The sequence below is a fragment of the Gekko japonicus genome, unplaced genomic scaffold (genome assembly GCF_001447785.1).
Source record: "Gekko japonicus isolate JY-2015 unplaced genomic scaffold, Gekko_japonicus_V1.1 scaffold1100, whole genome shotgun sequence".
In the NCBI taxonomy this organism is placed as follows: Eukaryota; Metazoa; Chordata; class Lepidosauria; order Squamata; family Gekkonidae; genus Gekko; species Gekko japonicus.
This window is the reverse complement of record NW_015164220.1, coordinates 203,662-223,750: the sequence shown is the minus strand read 5'-3', so window position 1 is coordinate 223,750 and position 20,089 is coordinate 203,662. Positions and strand designations below refer to the sequence as shown.

The window sequence follows — 20,089 nt, the reverse complement described above, 5'->3', positions numbered from 1 at the left end:
AGTGGGAGGGCTTCTAATGTCCTGGCCCCACTGCTGGGCCTCCTGATGGCACCTGGTATTTCTGGCCACTGTGTGACACAGAGTGTTGGACTGGATGGGCCTTTGGCCTGATCCAACATTGGTGTCTCTTATGTTCTTATGTTCTTATGATTCAACAGCTAAAAACAGAATAAAGCAGTCAATCACAAAGAAAGTGCCGGTGCTCTAAATCATAAGCTCTTATCAATCCATAAACCAGCATAACCCATCAGCATAAGTTCCAGATAGTACTGTCGTCCTTTCATAACCAGTTCTTCAGGTCGTCTGATCGTCTTTCCAGGGCCAGCTCACATCCTGATAGAATCCACCATCAAAGATGGCAACGCGGTGGTGGTGCAGTAGCGGGGGCGGCCCCTATGCAAAAGCCTGGCGGAAGAGCTCCGTCTTACAGGCCCGAACTGCATAAGGTCCCGCAGGGCCCGGATCTCCTCCGGGAGCTTGTTCCACCAGGTAGGAGCCGCCACCGAAAAGGCCCTGGCCCTGGTTGCAGCCAACTTGATGTCCTTGGGGCCTGGAATAACCAAAAGATGTTGCGCCCCTGTAGCCCGGGCTGACCTGGCCTAGCTTCCGAGATTTGTCGTGATCGGGCTCGCCTGGGTCGCCAAGGTCAGGGCGCAGCCTCTCGTACTGTGAAACCTTTTGTTAGTGAGGCTCTCCTGTCCTCCAGAGTAGCTTCCTGGGTCAAATGGCCCTCTGCAGAGGAACTGGAAGGGGGGAAGGCAGGGGATGATTCGTTCTGCCTCTCCCCCCCCCCATTGGATCCAACCTGGTATCTGGCATCCATCACCGAAGACTTTGTGATATGCAGACTGGGCGCCTCTAATGTGCTTGGCTGTCTTCGAAGAGTGTCCCGGAACCACAGCTTCCAGAACGTGTCTCAGGGTGGGGTTTGTGGCAGGCCGCTCAGAGCATTCAGCACCTGACTGCCACCAACTCCCTTGGATCCCAGTTGAAAACACTGGATATTGGCCTGTAAAGCGACACTTGCTGGTTGTCCCCGGCCCAAAGGACGTCCGCTTAGCCTGGGCCAGGGCCTTTTCTGCTGTGCTCCCACTGGAGATCCGGGCCCTGCGGGACCTATTACTGTTCTGCCAGGCCTTTGGGTGAGGCGGTTGGGCGTCCAGGTATTCCATCCACCGTCCTCCCCTGCTGCACCTTCCATCCTTGATTGGCCCACTAGGTGAAGACCCACAGTCTGGTTTACGGCCTAGCGGCTCCAGTTCTCACGGTTATTACGCTAAACTGCAGTGCTATCTGTTTTTAGTCTGTAGCTTTGTTTTCAACTGCTTTAACTATTTATTGTGAAATGTTTTCGTTCCTGTTGTGGATTTCCTGTCGTCATCCACTCTGAGCCCACTCGCAGGGAGGGCGGAATACAAGCCGAAACTAATAAACAAACAATCAGTCTGGGCCCTGCATACCTTCAGGGCTACCTGCTTTCGTGCATACTTACCTGTGTATGGAGAGCCTCTTCAGATGACCTGCTCTCTGTGCATACCCCCCCCCCCAATGGAAGTACGGTCATGGCTGCTCAACAACGGTGCAGTCCCAATGTTCCCTCTAAGCTATGGAGCCTTGTGAGCAAAAATTCTACTTTGTGAGCTACTGGCATTAAAATTGTGAGCGAGCCATTTGGCTGCTGCATAAATTAGTTGGCTCTGGCGCCTTCCTTCCTGAGCCAAGACAAAAATGTGTGAGCCGGAGGCTAAAAAACTGAGCTAGCTCACACTAACTCAGCTTAGAGGGAACACTGGTCCCAGCTATTGTCGGACTGGAGGGAGGCCTACTTTGTTTTTCTCCTGTCCAAGTCAGGATTGGGAGGGGGGGGGATTTTGAGATGCCTCTGCTGCCTTGCTGCTGTTCTGGTTGGCTTCGGCCGCTTCCTTTTATTAGCCTCGATTTTTCGCTGTGGCGGTTGAGCTTTTTGTCGCGCTCCCTCGAAGCTTAATTGAAATGCGGGGTATAAATACCTTAATAAAGAGTGGCTTGTTTAGAACAGCAGGAACTCCTTGTGGCAAAGGGGCCAGAGATTAACCTTGGTTAGCAACAGTCCCGAGAGGGTTTCAGCTTTTCACCACCTTTCCCGCGGGGTTGCTCAGTCGTGACTTCCCACGTCTGGATCATTTAAATGCGGCTCGGAGAGCGGGCTGGGTGAGGTGTCTGAATTTTAAACAGCTCTTTTTTGTCTAGCGCGCCGCTGAGAAGTTGGTGGATTTCTGTTTCGGAGGACTGGCCCCCACTAAGTAACATTTAAACGTAGGACCTTTCTTACTAGGAACTTCGTGTGCAGACTGCATCTTGACCCTGGGCATCCTTTTCGGGCAGATGAAGATAAATCCCTTGAGCTAAATGCCTTTGAAAGTTTGGGTTTCAAATAGGATCGTGCCGGCGGCAAAAATTGAACCATGTTCCTATACAGATTCTTTGATATTTTTTTTTTGTTTTGTTAGTATTTGTGTGTGTGTGCATGCCTGGAAGCCCTGGCTGACTTCTGGCGACCCCGTATTGGGCACAGATGTTCAGAGAGGTGGCTCGCTGCCTTCCTCTGCGTCCCAGCCCTGGTATTCCTTGGAGGTCTCCCATCCACGGACTTGCCAGGGTCAGCCCTGCTTAGCTTCCGAGATCGGGCGTGCCTGGGCTGTCCAGATCAGTGCCAGATCCTTTGATTTTTAGCACGTCCCCCCAACCCCCATCCATAAAAGCTTTGGGTATTTTTATTTTCTTGCAAGGAAAGTAAGACGTAAAAGAGATAGTTTAGGCCACAGCTGTCTATTCAGTCTTTGCTCCACTATGTTCCCTAGATCAGCGGTTCCCAACCTTTTTGGTACGGAGACCCACAAGTCCAAATTTACTGCGTACGGTGTAGAGATGTAAAATTTTGAAGCTCGGAAAAAAACCCAGGTTTTTTTCAGTTTTTTCTGGGGGGAAACGGAAATTTTCGGAAAAATTGAAAAAAAATTGCTACATTAGCATTTCTTTTGTCTTTTCCAGATTGAAAGTCATTCTGTTATTTTAGGAACATAAAATATGACTGTGGACATTTTTACTTGGCATGAAATTATCACAACTAGCATATTAAAAATATAGTGTATCCAAACAATTATTACAAACAGGATACCCACCCACGTGCAAAAACAAAATGGAAACCTTTTTCTTTTCTTTGAAATGATTTGGAAAATATTTGAACACCTTGTCTTAAAATATTTTATTTGTCATGTTAAAATAAAACGTTCCATAATCAATTTTTTTCTTTTCTTTTTTCAATTTTTCGGAAAAGAACAAAAAAGGCTTCAGGGGAAAAATGGAAAAAAACCGTTTTTTCCCCCCGAATCTCTAGTACGGTGACCCATCCAAGGCTGGCCCAAGGCGTTTTGGCACCCCAGGCAAACTAGGACCTCGGCATCCATCTAGTTCAGCATTCTGTTTTCTACAGTGGCCAGCCAGGTGTTTCTTTTGAGAAGCCAACAGCCATCGCTCAAAGGGCCCCCCCTGGACCCCAAGCAAGCGGCCTTCTGAAGTACAGAGCCTTTGCAGGTGGAGGTTACATTCCGGCCTTTGACCACCCTCTCCTTCCATGTTACTCCCTCTAATCCCCCCTCTGTAAGATTCTAAGAAACTCACTCGAGTAACCCATCAGAACACATTTTACGTGATCAACATGTATATGCAGTGAAGACAATATACCAACTAATGTATGTCACGGAAGATCTTGCTTCCAGGGTGAGGTCTTGGTTTCCAAAATACAAAAGAGAGCGATGGAAAGGTCAGGGGTGGCCATTAGGGAGAGGGGCTGGCCAGCGACCCACTTTTAGAGGCTTTGCAACCCACTTTGGGGTCTTGCCCAATGCTCCCTCTAAGCTTTGGAGTCTCGTGAGCAAAAATTCTACTTTGTGAGCTACTGGCCTTAAAGTCGTGAGCAAACAATTTGGCTGCTGCATAAGTTAGTTTGCTCTGGACCCATCCTTCCTGAGTGAAGACACAAATGTGTGAGCCGGAGGCTAAAAAACCGTGAGCTAGCTCACACTAACTCAGCTTAGAGGGAACATTGGTCCTGCCCCACTGGTTGGGAAACATTGCCCTGGATTCTCAGTATGGGAGAGCCCTTGACCACCAGTAGCCAGTGAGGTGGTGTAAGCTTTTGAAAGTTAAAGCTCCCTTAATCAGATACAAGTTGGAATGGAGATCCCTGAGTCCTTGTATCCCAGTCTGAAGGTGGGAGTGGTGTTGCAGAGAAAGAACTCAGGATGCAGAGGTACCTTACACCAGTGTTTCCTCTAAGCTGAGTTAGTGTGAGCTAGCAATGCTCCCTCTAAGCTTTGGAGTCTCGTGAGCAAAAATTCTACTTTGTGAGCTACTGGCCTTAAAGTCGTGAGCAAACAATTTGGCTGCTGCATAAGTTAGTTTGCTCTGGACCCATCCTTCCTGAGTGAAGACACAAATGTGTGAGCCGGAGGCTAAAAAACCGTGAGCTAGCTCACACTAACTCAGCTTAGAGGGAACATTGGTCCTGTCCCACTGGTTGGGAAACATTGCCCTGGATTCTCAGTATGGGAGAGCCCTTGACCACCAGTAGCCAGTGAGGTGGTGTAAGCTTTTGAAAGTTAAAGCTCCCTTAATCAGATACAAGTTGGAATGGAGATCCCTGAGTCCTTGTATCCCAGTCTGAAGGTGGGAGTGGTGTTGCAGAGAAAGAACTCAGGATGCAGAGGTACCTTACACCAGTGTTTCCTCTAAGCTGAGTTAGTGTGAGCTAGCTCACATTTTTTTAGCCTCTGGCTCACACATTTTTTGTCTTGGCTCAGGAAGGATGGCTCCAGTGCAAACTAATTTATCCAGTAGCCAAATCACCTGCTCACGACCTTAATGCCAGTAGCTCACAAAGTAGAATTTTTGCTCACAGGGCTCCACAGCTTAGAGGGAACACTCCTCTCCTCTGATCAAGCTGATTACAATGCACATTGCGCCTTTGCCTCCTAAACCCTTTCCTTTCAATACCCCCTCCGACCTTCAGACTGGGATATAAGAATTCAGCTTGCCAATCATACTGAAAAGCATAATCGGGGTGTGCAAAAAAAATGGTGTTTTTCCCCCCTGGCTCAATAATAGCCTATGGGGGACCATTATAGTCAATGATCCCCTTAGGCTATAATGGAGAATCGATCTGGGAATTTCTGGGGGGCTTTTTTTGAGATGGAGGCACCAGATTTGCAGCATCACTGCTGGTGCCTCTCTTCAACCCCCCCCCCAAAAAAAAAGTTTCAAAAAGATTGGACCAGGGGGAAGAAGGAGTTGCCCCCATCTTCCATTGTTTCGTATGGAAGCTTGGTTGTGAGCTGAGCATAAATCCCCTGAGCTGGCCTCTGAAATGTTGTGCACCAGCACCCCCTAGCACAGCTTAGAGGAAACTGTGCTCCCAATACTTGTTGGACTTAAAAAATCTAGTTGTTTTACTGCAGACCGTCATGGGTACTTTGTGATATTACCCAATTGAGTATTTGTTTTTTGTTTTTTTTAAATAAATTTTTATTGTTTTTAAACATTTGTTAACATGAAACACAAAACTAACAATAACTACAATCAACCAACTCATAAGGATAAACTAGGTGGTTACCTCCACATAATATACAGATATGTTCCTGAACACAAGTTTCAACAAAAGTTTGTCTAGGGAAGAGCGAATACCTAGTAGGTAATATCCATTATAAGCTCCAAAAACAAATCTCTATAAACAGGTAAGTATTTCTTTGTACTTGGCAGGCATATGTTTTGTAGATGGAAATTGAGTGTTGTGGATATAGTCCAGAAATGGAGACCATTTGGGCCAGCAAATTTGAGGTGAGATTTTGTTCTTCTATTCTCTTTATGGAGTCAGAGATTTTATCCATTGTCAAAAGTTCCCATAACTTGGTAAACCATCGTCCGCTGGAGAGAGGGTTGGTGTCTTTCCAGCTAGCCACAATTACAGTCTTTGCTGCCGAAAGCACGGTGGAGATTAGTTCTTGGTGTATTTTAGGTACTGAATTATCTGGCCATAAGTCCAATAAAATTGCTTCTGGAGTTTTGACAAGGCCATATCCTGTTGTGTCCTTAACATGCATAAATATTCTTAACCCGTGTTAATGTGTATTCGTAACATACTGAATATATTCTTATTTTTCTTATTTCATAGGTGCAAAACGTTCTGCTTAGATAGGTGAACAATGGAACCTGAGATTATCCGAATGTACTCGTCTTCCCCTCCACCACTGGATAACGGAGCTGACGAGGAGGAAGATGACGAGTTTGGTGATTTTGGTGGATTTTCCGGTGCTGGCAGTACTAGCGTAGGCTTCGACTTTGCATCAGATTATTCCAATTCAAAGGAAGACCATAGAACTCCGTATAACGCTGATTATTCGAGCGGCGTGGACAGCATTATAGCCTTTAGATATGTTAACGATGCGGACGGCGTCACGGAACTTCCTAATTCTATTAAAGGACTTCCTGCCGGCACTAGCAAAGAAAAACTTGAGTGTCTACGTCTGGGCTCATCGTTTGATGAATCCAACTCAGTAGAGGTAAACAGAACTGAGAAATCGGAGGTACCGCCCTCTGACATTATTCGGACTGATAGGATAGCGCCAGGTCAGGACCAACAAATAGACAGCTGTAATGGCGAGAGACCGCAGTGCCCAGACGTGCTAACAAATGGATTTGCAGCACTGGACGCCACAAGTCCTCCAGGGGTGGAAGATCTGGACGGTATCGGTGACTCGAAGGCATTAAAAACGGTTAGCACTCATAGTCCTGACTTGAGATCGGTGTCTGCGCCCAGCACGGTAGAGGACTTTGCAGATTTTACCACCTTCTCACATCAGCAAGCAGCCCAGGCAGAAGAAGCAGGAAGTAAAATATGCAGAAATCTGAGTGAAAGAGAAACACTAAGTGTGCACGAAAGCAATATTATAAATAGCGCTGGAGAGGGGGAATCTATGAAGGAAGTGGCTTCGGGTGGAAGCCGTGAACATGAAGGGGAGACTTGCACTGAAGGCGAACCGGTCTGCATTTCAAAAAGTAATGTAGTGGTCCATGAAAGTACGGCACTGGAACATGCCGATGTTTTCTCTTCCACGCAAACAAATGTGAATCAAGGGGGCACGACGGGCGGTATTGAAGGCAGAGGAGAGAGTGACACTAGAAGTATCCCAGAAAGTGACTTTTCTTGGACCAGCGATGCTGCAAGTCCGCTAAACCTTAATGTAAATAGTGTTCAAGATCTTGGCAGTCTTCCCACCGGCAAGCACATGCCCGTCTCTGAAATGGTTAAAAACGATGGAAGTGAACTTGGACCAGCCTCGTCTAGTGACTTAAATGAAGATGATTTTGGGGACTTCGGCACAGTAAGTAATGGCTCTCCTGCACTTGCTGTTGGTGTTCAAGTCTCTGTGAGCCAAGAAAATGTGGAACCCCCTTTTGAGGAAAAAACCAGTAAGCCGAGTAATGAATGTGGGGATTTCCCAAGCAGAACCGGCGACCATCCGCAGCCAGCCACGGTAGCGCCTTCTGAACCAAATGAGCTTTCCCGCTCTGGGTTGGAAGAAGTCTGGAGAGCCAATCCAGGTTCCAGTATGGCAGTCCAACCTCTGGCAGAAAGGGAAAATGGGAACGATCACGAGTTTGGAGACTTCGATTCGGTAACGAAACGGTGCCTGGACACGGATGAATTTTCCGACTTCAGCTCTGCTGGTTGCAACCAAGCGGTGGAGTGGAATGCCTTTGAGCCGGAGCCGGAGGAGAGCTGTTCGTGGGCCGCTTTTGGAGATGAGCAGGTAATGGGGTCTCCTAAGGAAGACATGTGGCTGGCACATAGGACAGATGCAGCAGCTGGCGCTGACGACTCAGCATCGCCTAAGACGGACAGTGTTTCCAGAACACTTTTCCATGGAAGCGGCGGCAGGCCGCTTGAGGAATTGCCACCGTCGGCTCAGGTAACTACAGTAGCTGTTCTATCAGTGTTTCAAAGAAGGGTTCTGCCGTGTGAGGAGCATTTTCTTCCCCAGCTAGCTTTATTAGGGGGAAATTCACCCATGGTCTCTCCTTTTTTTAAATTGAGTTTATTACAACATATATACAAAACAAAATCACATCAGTATTGTACAACCTTGTGATAAGAAAGATAATTTAAGATGTATATATGTTGTCCTCCCTTACCCCACAAAGCATTGTTAATCCCTCGTGAAAAATGAGTAACTGTAAATCGCTCAGAGCCAGCAAGCTTTGCAGGATTGAGCGATCAATAAATTGAAAGATTATTATTATTATTATTATTATTATTATTGAATCATATAGATGCACAGAACGTCATCTTCTTCTCTGCTACGTTGCATTAGAGAAGTGGATCGTGACACCGAAATTTAAACCAACCAACTACCAAACATAGCATACAACCTTTTTAATGACAGATATTGAGCAAGTTCATATGAACCAGTTTTTTAAGAACCGCATTGTGAGAAGCCAGATAACCTAATACAAGAAACCACTTTACCGCAAATTTGGAGTATGTATCCATATCCATATCACTTTGAGTTGTTTGATCAGTGATTTCCCCCCATTATCTATAGATTCCATATCTTCAGCTTCAGTTTAGTTTATTGTAATTAGCCATTGGCCGTTACAGGATTACAAAATACAAATGGTAAACAAGCTATAAGTTAATGTCAGAATATACAGAAGTACCAGAAATCAATAACAAAATGACAGTACAGTAGCCTGAATAATACTCCTTCCCGTTGTCACCTTGGAACGTATATTCTTTGCAGCAAGGGCAAATAATGAAACTTTATATGAGACATATGCATCAATGTCAGATAGCAAAAAAAAATGAAATTTTATCCTCAACTGGGTAAGCACTAAGACCAGATAAAATACCTGCTAAAAATTTAGCCCTCGGACTAGAATACAGTGGGCAAAAGAGGATATAGTGAGGTAAATCCTCAAGTTCATGCACGCCACAAATACACAGATGATGAACCAATGGAGTCTGATAAAAATTGGCCCTCCAAAATTGCTGTTGGCATTGATTGAAACCGCAGAGAGGTAAAGGACGCTCTTGAGTACGTGTTTAGAGATACTGGAAAAGGATGGGAAATTCACAATCTGATTCCCTCCATCACCAATCTTTTAACCTGCCGTTAGCTAAAGATTCCATATCTTGTTCTGCCACCTATTTATGGAAGGCCCTGCCTTGTCACTCCTCCATATAGCAGCTATAGCTGTTTTTGCTGCAGTCAGTCATGTGGCTATTCTCTTGACTGGTTCTAGCTGCCCCAGTGTACAAGGTGACAGAAAAGCTGGATTTGTTGGCTAGAGAGGCTAAGAGGGCTTATTCCCACCTATATTGGGTAGAACCCCGGCATTAATAAAGCTTGCTAATAGTCCTTTTTAAAAAAGGTATTCATTTGTTCTTGGATGCCATGGTGGAAATGCTGTATAATGGGGTTCCCGACCTTTTTTGAGCCTGTGGGGTACCCTTGGAATTCTGACACAGTGTCACTGGTGCAGCCACAACATGGCGGCCGCGGGAGGTGGGACTGGCCACAAAATGGTTGCCGTAGCTTACCTTCAGTCACACCACGAAAACCCCTGTGCTGTGGTAGCAGCTGCTGCCAAAGCAGTGTTTTTTTTTAAATCTGCACAGCCAATCAAATCTCCAGTGGCTAAGAGACCCACCTGGCCCCGCCCTCTTACTGAAAGCAGTTGGCAGGTACCAGGAAGCGTGTCGGCGAACTCCATAGCACCTGTGGGCGCTGTGTTGGGGACTCCTGGCATATAACTTCTCAGTCAGCATTGAGAAACGGCTGTGGTCATGATGTCTTTATGTAACTGTCCTGTAGAAGCGCTTAATAGCTTGGGGATAAAAAGTTAATTTGAAACTGAATTGGCTCATAGTGACGAAAAAGCAATGTCACTTCTGAGGCCCTAGACTGCTCTTTGCTAATAATTCTTCCCTTTCTTCAGCGCAGAGGTTGAGCCATGGGGTTGTTGTCAGTGTCAAGAGCCAGTTTGGTGTAGTGGTTAAGGGTGCGGACTCTAATCTGGGAGAACCGGGTTTGATTCCCCACTCCTCCACTTGCACCTGCTGATGTGACCTTGGGTCAGTCACAAGCTCTGGCACAGCTGTCCTTAAAAAAGAGCCATTTCTGTCAGAGTTCTCTCAGCTCCACCCACCTCACAGGGTGTCTGTTGTGGGGAGGGGAAGGGAAAAGAAGGGAAAGCCGCTCTGAGACTCCCAAGTGAAGGGCGGGGTATAAATCCAGTCTCCTCTTCTTCAGTGTAGTGGATCTTCCCAAAAAAACCTGAATTTCTGGAAAGCATATCCAGTGCCCTAAATAGAACATGAACTGATTTGAATGTTTGTTTCGACATTCAATAAAAAAAATTAAAGTAACTTCCGTTAACTATATGTCAGAATTGCAACAAATATTTGAAATGAAATATTTGTCTTGGGGGGGAGCTACAAATCAAGTGTGGTGTTAAACATTCTGGCAACTTCAAAACTTTACGTAGCTATGTAGATAAAGCATATTTCAAAAATGTGAAGACTGTGTAGCATGTACTTCCCTTACGTTGTTCAGATTTAAGGAAAACCCAAAAGGTACTGAAGATGTTGACACACAGAAGCTGTGATCTTAAGCACAATAGGATCATAGAGTTGGAAGAGACCTCATCTAGTCCAACCCCCTGCACAGTGCAGGAAATGCACAAATACCTCCCCCCCACACCCCCCACACACCCCGTGACTCCTGTTCTATGCCCAGAAGAGGGCAACCCCCCCCCACTACCCTCTGGGATCCCTGGCCCAACTGGCCTGGAGAAAAATGGCTTCCTGACCCCAAAGTGGCGATCAGCATTTCCCTGGGCATGTAAAAAAGGGCCGCGAGAACTAAGCACTGAGGCTACCCTTCCTGCCTTCCCTCTCACGATCTAAGTTCACAGAATCAGCATTGCTGTCATATGGCCACCTAGCACCTATGCCATTGGATTCGGTTTGTGTACGTATGCTGTCGTATTAACAACCTCTAAAGGATTGTGTATGGTATGTCGTGGATAGACACTCATCAGTTTCATTGAGGTATTGCAATATCCCTTGGACCATGTCAAGCCACAAATCGGAAAGTTAGCTTTTCGGTATGATTTGACCTGCGCAATCACTCAGGTGAATTCATAAATTGGTTTCTGTAAATGTGGATTATTACATCGGTATTTGTGGTTTTCATCCCCGCCCTGATACACAAATCGGTAAAACAAACATGCGTCCTCTCTCACAGTCTCATGGGGCAATCACCTGAAAAGCAATAATCGCCACTTTGGAACTTCTACAGTATGTTAGATAACCAGAAGCACTGAAATATATATTTCGGGTTTCGACTGCTTTTTAAAAATTTGAGTTGGTACTTTCTATTAGAAGCCATAAATTTGTAGTAAACCAAAGGTGCATTATTTGGACTTAGAAACTGTCTCCATTACAGTAACAGCACTGCGATCTAGCTAACTATAAATATACATTGATGGGGTCCAAACTGGCAGTAACTGACTTGGAGAGAGATATTGTTGTAGTAGAGAACTCACTGAAGATGTCAACTCAGGGTGGGACCGTGATGAAAAAGGCAAGTGCTAGGCTGGAGGTTATTAGGAAGGGGACTGAAAACGAATCAGCCAGAATCATAATCCTGTCTAAATCTATGGTGCATCCTCATTCGGAATACTGCGTACAGTTCTGGTCACCGCACCTCAAAAAAGATACCATAGCATTGGGAAAAGTGCAGAAAAGGGCAACTAAAATGATTAAGGGAATGGAACCCCTTCCCTATGAAGAAAGGTTGAAGAGGTTAGGGCTCTTTAGCTTGGAGGAATGACGACTGAGGGGTGACATGATAGAAGCTTATAAAATTATTCATGGAATAGAGAAGGCAGAGAAAGCAGTACTTTTCTCAGGGCTATTTTTGGGCAGGAACGCACAGGAACGGAGTTCCGGCTGGCTCCCAAGTTGGCCACGCCCAGCAGGAACTCATTAGCATAATAGGCCACCCCCAACAGCAGAAACCCATTAGGATTGGCTACATTAGGGGTGTGTGGCCTAACATGCAAAGGAGTTCCTGCTACAAAAAAAAGGCCCTGGGTTTTGACAACAAACAAGGTAAACAGAGTAAGAAGCAAAAGGTGGGTGTGGCTGGATGACCACACTTCTGGTAACATGTGGGTGCGGCCTAATGTGCTAATGAGCTGTGCTGCCAGGGGTGTGGCCCAATATGCTAACGAGTTCCTGTTGGGTGTGGCCTATTAATGAGTTCCTGCTGGGCTTTTTCTACAAAAAGAGCCCTGAAAGGTGGGCACTCCATGAAACTAATGAGCAGTGGGCTCTGAACAGATAAAAGGAAGTATTTCTTCAGCCAAGGAGTAATTAACATGTGGAATTCAGTGCTGCAAGCAGTGGCGGTGGCAGCTACAAGCATAGTTAGCTTCAAAAGGAAGTATTTCTTCAGCCAAGGACAGCGGTCCCTCAGTGGCTATTAACCACAAGGTATAGATGGAACACTATGTCTGGGGCAGTGATGCTGTGTCTTCTTGGTGCTTGGGGGGGCAACAGTGGGAGGGCTTCTGGAGTTCTGGGCCCACTGATGGCCCTCCTGGTGGCTCCTGGTATTTTTGGCCACTGTGAGACCCAGAGTGTTGGACTGGATGGGCCATTGGCCCGATCCAACATGGCTTCTCTTATGGTCTTATGATGAAGAGGTAAATTGAACAACTTTGGCTTGTAGCCAGCCATCTGCAGATTTTGTGCAGCAGAACTCCCCCTTTCTATTACAGCCTGCTAACCACTTCTTAGTTTTATCCCCCCTCAGGAACAGCTCCTGGGGCAAAGTTGGGAGTCTAGAGTGGGAGGGGGGAAATTGGTAGCAATTCCTGCCTGTTCTTTGGCTGACAGAAAGAAGGAGGGTTGGTTTTTATGCCCTGCTTTTCTCTACCCTAATTAGTCTCAAAGTGGCTTAGAATCTCCTTCCCTTCCTCTTCCCACAGCAGACACCCTGTGAGGTAAGTGGGGCTGAGAGAGCGCTGAGAGAACAGCTCTCCGGGAACTTTTGACTGACCCAAGGTCACACCAGCAGCTGCGTGTGGAGGAGTGGGGAATCAAACCCGGTTCTCCCAGATTAGAGGCCGCCGCTCTTAACCACTACACCACACTGGCTGTTCTGTCGGAGGAAATGCATGGTTGGAGACACGGGGTTGAAAACATTGACCTTTTTGAATAGTGTGTCCCTATTAGTGCGGTGGCTCAAGTGGTTAAGACGCTGAACTGCAGGCTGTGGAAGGTCAGTAGTTCAGCAGTTCAAGACCCAAGTGCCGCAAGACAGGGTGAGCTCCTGTCTCTAGTTCCAGCTCCTGCCAACCTAGCAGTTCGAAAGCAAGAAATTGCAAGTAGATAAATAGGTACCACTTCGGTGGGAAGGAAACAGCGTTCCGTGCGCCTTGGTGTTTAGACATGCCGGCCACATGACCACGGAAACGTCTTCGGACAGCGCTGGCTCTTCGGCTTGGAAACGGAGATGAGCACCGCAACCCTAGAGTCGGATTCGACTGGCTTTCGAGCAAGGGAACCTTTACCTTTACCTAATTACGGACAAAATTAGTCACATTCAAACAGGAAGCCTGTCCTTGAAAAGGTAGTACGTTATTCACGGTATATATCCAAATTATCACTATCATTCAGCAGATTCTTTATCCTGCATATTTCTTCTAAAGCATTTGGGGTGAGTAAAGTCTTAGAACCTTTTATTCATTTTGAAAGAGCATTTTCCAGTGGGCCGCTCCCTATTATCCCCGTCGTCTTGATGCCTTTTTATTCTTGCCGCAGTGGGAAGGCAGATGAGGAGGCAGGCCTTAATGGAGCGAAAGCATCCAGCCCTTTGTTAACTAAAACTTCCAGTTAGAAGAGGGGGTGGGTGAAGGTCTGCAGAAGAAAAACATGTTCTAACTATTTCTAGTCTCCCCACCCCACCCAGGGATTTCACATTTTTAGATGATGTTCTGCACTGGTATATTGCTAGATTCACTGCCACAGGAGGTGGTGGTGGCTACAAGCATGGACGGCTTCAAGAGGGAATTAGATAAGCATATGGAGCAGAGGTCCATCAGTGGCTTTTAATCCACAAGGTATAGATAGGGACTCCGGGGCAAGTGATGCTCTGTATTTTTGGTGCTGGGAGGGGGTCAATAGTGTGAGGGCTTCTAGTGCCCTGGCCCCACTGCTGGACCTCCTGATATCACCTGGTATTTTTGGCTACTGTGTGACAGAGTGTTGGACTGGATGGGCCATCGGCCTGATCCAACATTGGCTTCTCTTATGTCCTTATGTTAGATTTCCTTTTTAAAAACTTGGTTCCCAAGATTCCTGTGTAAGGACTGAACCAGATGTCACACAGCAGTTTTATGTATCAATCTCCCAACTTTAAAAAAAAGAAGTGAAAACCAGGTCCAATAGGCTGTATATTTGAGTGAACAGTTCGGGGAGTGGGTAACTTTTAACTCTGTCCCCTCTACCCTTGTCCCAAAAGCCACGTACTTCCACGTGCATGGTCAAAAGAGCCCCTGCCTTCCCAGAAGGTGGAGAAACAGCTTGGTGGCGTGTGGCGATTTTGTCAAGAGGAAGGACTAAGCCCGTGGTGTTGAACTCATTTATTACGAGGGCCAGATTTGACCAGGCCTTCAATTAGGGAGCTGCGCCCAAGAATCTGTGGCCCTGGCCCTAACACTAACATCATTGTTGACAGCCAGTCAACCCAGACTATTCTAGTGTCCAATCTATTCTAGTGTCGTGGCCCCACTGTTCTTACATTCTTATGTTCAGACTACGATGTCAGCCAGCTGTCACTTGAGGATGCTGCTATGCCCGCCATCTGATACAAACTAGCACTTTATATTTTATAATATTTATAATTGCATTCTGATTTTATTTAATTCTTGTTTTAATTGTTTTATACTTTTGCGTAAGCCGCCCTAAGCCTGCCTTGGCGGGGAGGGCGGGATACAAATTAAATAAATATCACTTTGTCAGGCCGGGCCACGTGTGCCATAAAACGTAATGCTAGGTAACAAATATAAACTTGTTTAAAGGACAGCAGCTGGTAAACTCTGAGTTGGTGTATCCTTACTGCAAGGCCTCATGAGCTGGGAGGGAGGTGGAAAGTAAAACCCATACGGGTGGACTGGAGAGCCAGCAGTACATCACTGCACACACGCTCCCACTTTGCTTGAGTGCTGCAGACGAGGTTGTTCTGCCTTGCTGAAGCCACAATCGTAGTTGGTCTGCCCACTCCCCCCACCCCCGAACATTCTCCTGTTCTCTCCCTTGCATTAGTTGCTCATGGGCCACATAAGAGCCCTGGACGGGCCGCTTCCGACCCCTGGGCCTTCTGTTGAACACCTCTGGACTAAGCAGCCTCTCCCTGACTGCAGTGTTATGTCTCGGAGCGGCCGTTCAGTTAAAGCACATACTTGCGCACCTCTTCTATGGCACATTCAAGGTAACATGAAGTTGACTTCTGATGGCCTGTGAATTGACAGCATGTGACCAGCCGTTCGGATTCAGTGAGACTGAAGTGGAAGCACAGACAGGCATTAGAGCAGTTCTGCTTGCAAAAGGTCTTGTCCAGCACCTAGTGCTTTTCTCTAGAGATGTGCATTCAGCTATATCTTGTCCGGCTAAAATATACCTTATCGGTATTTTCCAGATATATTCAGGTCTCCAGATGATATCAAGGGTTTTTAAGGAAACGGGGAAATGGGTCCCGAAAAATCCCAGAAATATTCGGGTGTAACCGAAATATCAGGCACCTGCATTTTAAGGCTTCCAGGACACTTCCTTCCCCCATAATTTTACCGAACAGGTGGAAACTGGAATTACCAATAGTTTTCAGCTCCGATATCCGGATCTGAAAAATACAGATTTTTTTTTATGTGCATATTCCTATTCTTTTCCTATATATTACAGTATGTGGGCAAAACATTGTGTGCAAGTGGGGGGGGGGACTTAATGTAGCACAAGCAGCTACCATTGTCTTTTTGTTGTGTTTGCACTTGCACAAGCAGCAGTGTTGTGCTGGACTTGACCCATTGTATTGGATTGGTTGCCCTAAATGGTGCATTGTCTAATCTAGTATGCTTTTTTAAAATTTTATTTAGTATTTTAATTTTTTTTAAAAAAACCTCCCTGTTGATTATATCTCCCAGTATCAACAAATACATGGAGCTGCAGTGGCTCAAGTGGTTAAGACGCTGAACTGCAGGCTGTGGAAGGTCAGTAGTTCAGCAGTTCGAGACCCGGGTGCCGCATGACGGAGTGAGCTCCCATCTCTAGTTCCAGCTCTTGCCAACCTAGCAGTTCGAAAGCAAGAAATTGCAAGTAGATAAATAGGTACCACTTTGGTGGGAAGGTAACAGCGTTCTGTGCGCCTTGGTCATGCCGGCCACATGACCACGGAAACGTCTTCGGACAGCGCTGGCTCTTTGGCTTCGAAACGGAGATGAGCACAGCAACCCTAGAGTCGGATTCGACTGGCTTTCGAGCAAGGGAACCTTTACCTTTACCTTTATCAACAAATACATGTATGGAAAACATCGTGTGGTTGATAATGCGGCATAGAAACAAACTCAAATGTCCTATGCAAATTATTTTAAATTGTGAAAGTTTAGAGATTGTACTTCTCTTATATCTACATTTAAGACACTCCCCCGAAGGAAGTGAAAATTGTTCATGTGCTGATTTTAGCATGTCCAGATAAGAAGAAGAGATTGGATTTATACCCCACCCTTCACTACCCGAAGGAGTCTCAGGGTGGCTTACAATCTCCTTTCCCTTCCCTCCCCACGACAGACACCCTGTGAAGTAGGTAGGGCTGAGAGAGCTCTCTCGAGAACCGCCCTTGAGAGAACAGCTCTGAAAGAACTTATGACTGACCCAAGGTCACACAAGCAGCTGCATATGGAGGAGTTGGGAATCAAACCCGGTTCTTCCCGATTAGAGTCTGTGCTCTTAACCACTATACCAAACTGGCTCTGTGTCCCATGCTTTGGAAGCTGTTATCCATTTGTCTAGCTGAACAGAATGTAACTGTCTTCCACTGAGGTAGCCGAAACACCTCAGTTTCACTGTTGCTCTCCACAGCGTCACTTTACATTACTTTTTAATTCCATATGATCAGATGGTTGATCATAATATCACCCTCCCATCTTGTGAGAGGAGACCTAAGAATTATAGCTTTACCTGCATAGCCAATTGGGCGAATTCACAGCTCGTTTTTTTGCTCTGGGTGTATTTTATTTTGGTTTTATGCCCTCTTTCTCTCCTCCACCCCCAGCTTTATAGATCAGTAAAATATGCATATAGGTAAAAGTCAAGGTTTCCCTTGCTCAAAAGATAGTTGAATCCGACTCTAGGGGGCGGGGCTCATCCCCATTTCCAAGCCGAAGAGCCAGCGCTGTCCAAAGACGTTTCCGTGGTCATGTGGCCAGCATGACTAGATGCCAAGGCATATGGAATGCTGTTACCTTCCCACTGAAGTGGTATTATTTATATGTTTGCAGTTTCTTGCTTTTGAACTGGTAGGTTGGCAGGAGCTGGGGCCAGAGATGGGAGCTCACTCCGTCAAGCAGCACTCGGGTCTCGAACTGCCAAACTACCGACATAAGAACATAAGAGATGCCAGTGTTGGATCAGGCCAAAGGCCCATCCAGTCCAACACTCTGTATCACACAGTGGCCAGAAATACCAGGGGCCATCAGGAGGTCCACCAGTGGGGCCAGGACATTAGAAGCCCCTCCCCCTGTTGACCCCCCCCCCCAAGCACCAAGAAGACAGAGCATCACTTGCCCCAGAGTCCCTATCTATACCTTCCGGTCTGCAGCTCAGCGTCTTAACCTCTGAACCACCGTGGCCCTTAAAATATGTATCTACTCTCCCACAATTCCTAGGGATAATCACCTGATAAACAGTGGGTTGGACCGAGTAGAAGATTTCGAGAAGCCCTTGTGGAAGTGTACAAAAAGACCACGCTGGTGCCTTGTGCTGTGTTAAAAGTATCCCAGCTTGCATTTCTGCAGTCCATCTAGCACAGTGTCTTGCTCAAGTGGGGCCACGCTGTGTTTACATTTCCATTCACACACTTCTGGATCCACCCCAGGAATTACCACTTTGAAACGGCCAGTGTTACATAATCCTGTATCGACAGTGGCAATCCATTCGTCGCTGTTTTATGAAACAACGAATGTCTAGAAATGGGCAGTCTTTCTGTTTTGGAAAACTTCCCGCACGTCTCCAGTGCACACAAGGGTTTTTTTTTTTTTTTAATACACTGCTTCTCTCTCCAGTGGGGCCCCAGAGTGGCTTCAACAGTCTTTCCCCTTCTGTGTTACCCTCACAACAACCCTGTGAGGTAGGTTAGGCTGTGAGAGTTGGGGTTCCAACCCGGGTCTCTGCGATCTTAGGCCCGTATGCTAACCACTGTGTCACACTGGCTCTAATGTCTGAAAACGTTCAGAATTCAAGGTATTGCATACCTCCTGACTACTTCAGCTTGTATTACTTAAGGCACGTTAATGCATCATGACTGTTCCGTTACGGCTTTTCATGCTGTGTGTGCCCGCCCCGTCCTTACCAAAGGGAATCTGATGGGGAGCTTTCCAAAACGCCTTCGATTATAGCGGGGTGGGAGAATGCATAAGAGCTCTTGGGAATGGGGGGGCGACCTTGCAAAAAACATCATTTCCCTCTTAGCTGGGTTGTTACTGCTCTCAACAGCTCTTACCCACACACCCTCCCTTCCCTGGCCATAGTCAGAGGGGCTCTGCTAGCCGCGGAAAGCACCACGGCATCCTCATCGTGAAGGCTGGGGCTTTCCAAAGTCGGCAGAGTCCCCATGATTGTGGCCGAGTTGGTGGAGGAGGAACCAAAACTGCCAGGAGCAGCAGACGTCAAATCAAAGCAGATCCTTTGTTGTACGGTCAAAGGCCAACATAGATAAGATCCCGCAAGGCTGAAATTAATATTAGTTTTAAAAAGCACAAATTAAACTAGACAATAGTGTAATTAAGTCAAGTAAAGGTAAAGGTTTCCCTTGCTCAAGAGCTAGTCAGATCTGACTCTAGGGGGCGGTGCTCATCTCCATTTCCAAGCTGAAGAGCCAGTGCTGTCCGAAGACATTTCTGTGGTCATGTGATCCCACACTTCAGTGGGAAGTGTGATTTCGAACGGCTAGGTTGACAGGAGCTGGGGCCGGAGACGGGAGCTCACTCCGTCATGCGGCACTCGGGTCTCGAACTGCCGAGCTACCGACCCTCTGGTCTGCAGCTCAGTGTCTTAACCTCTGAGCCACCGTGGCCCCTCTCAGTGTAATTAAGCGGTAGTGTAAACAGATGGTCTTTACATAAACCCCGATAACGAAAGCAACTGATGGATTTTATAGGCCGTTGCACAAAAATTTGCAACTGAGGCTGTAGTTGTTGGATTTCCGTCTCCCAGGAGTAACCTAAGGTATCCCAAGCTCGTTCTTCCAGGTGTTCTATTGATTGAAGGCAGCCATTCTGTTTCTGCACCCACCAATGCCATGTCAGAACTCCTAATGTGCCTGCAGGCTCAAAGAGGTTGGAGTCTTAGAGTATTCAGCTGTTGCTACAACTGTGTTCTTTTTGCCCAAATAGTTGGATTTTTTAATAGCCCTGTGTTCTTTTACCATTAATTGAATTGTTGTTTAAGACTAATATCCAAAACACATTGTTTTATGTGTCCCCTCTCCCTTAATGCTGCAAAACATTGTGTGATTGTCAACATTTTTTGGTTTTGACCGTCCCGATGCAGACAACGCTGTTAAGTCGCCTGGAACGAATATTTGAGGCCTGTTTTCCTGGCGTACCCATTTGCGAAATAGAAGAAGAAATCACTCCTCTAAATCTCTTACTAGAAGCTGGTGGTGTGCCTGGAAGGCCGGAGGAGACCCAGTCAGAAAGGTACAAACCCATT

The 20,089-nt window shown here is 46.5% G+C and overlaps 1 protein-coding gene across 3 annotated transcripts in view; it reads left to right on the top strand.

The window, feature by feature from the left end:
* AFTPH (aftiphilin) overlaps nt 1-20,089 on the top strand; it is a 78,407-nt gene that overhangs the window by 29,121 nt on the left and 29,197 nt on the right. For all 3 annotated transcript variants that reach the window (XM_015408523.1, XM_015408522.1, XM_015408525.1), the window contains exons 2-3: nt 6,209-8,006; nt 19,928-20,076. In XM_015408523.1, the coding sequence (XP_015264009.1) occupies nt 6,240-8,006; nt 19,928-20,076 (1,916 nt within the window). In that variant the 5' untranslated portion in view covers nt 6,209-6,239. The remainder of the gene's footprint in view (nt 1-6,208; nt 8,007-19,927; nt 20,077-20,089) is intronic.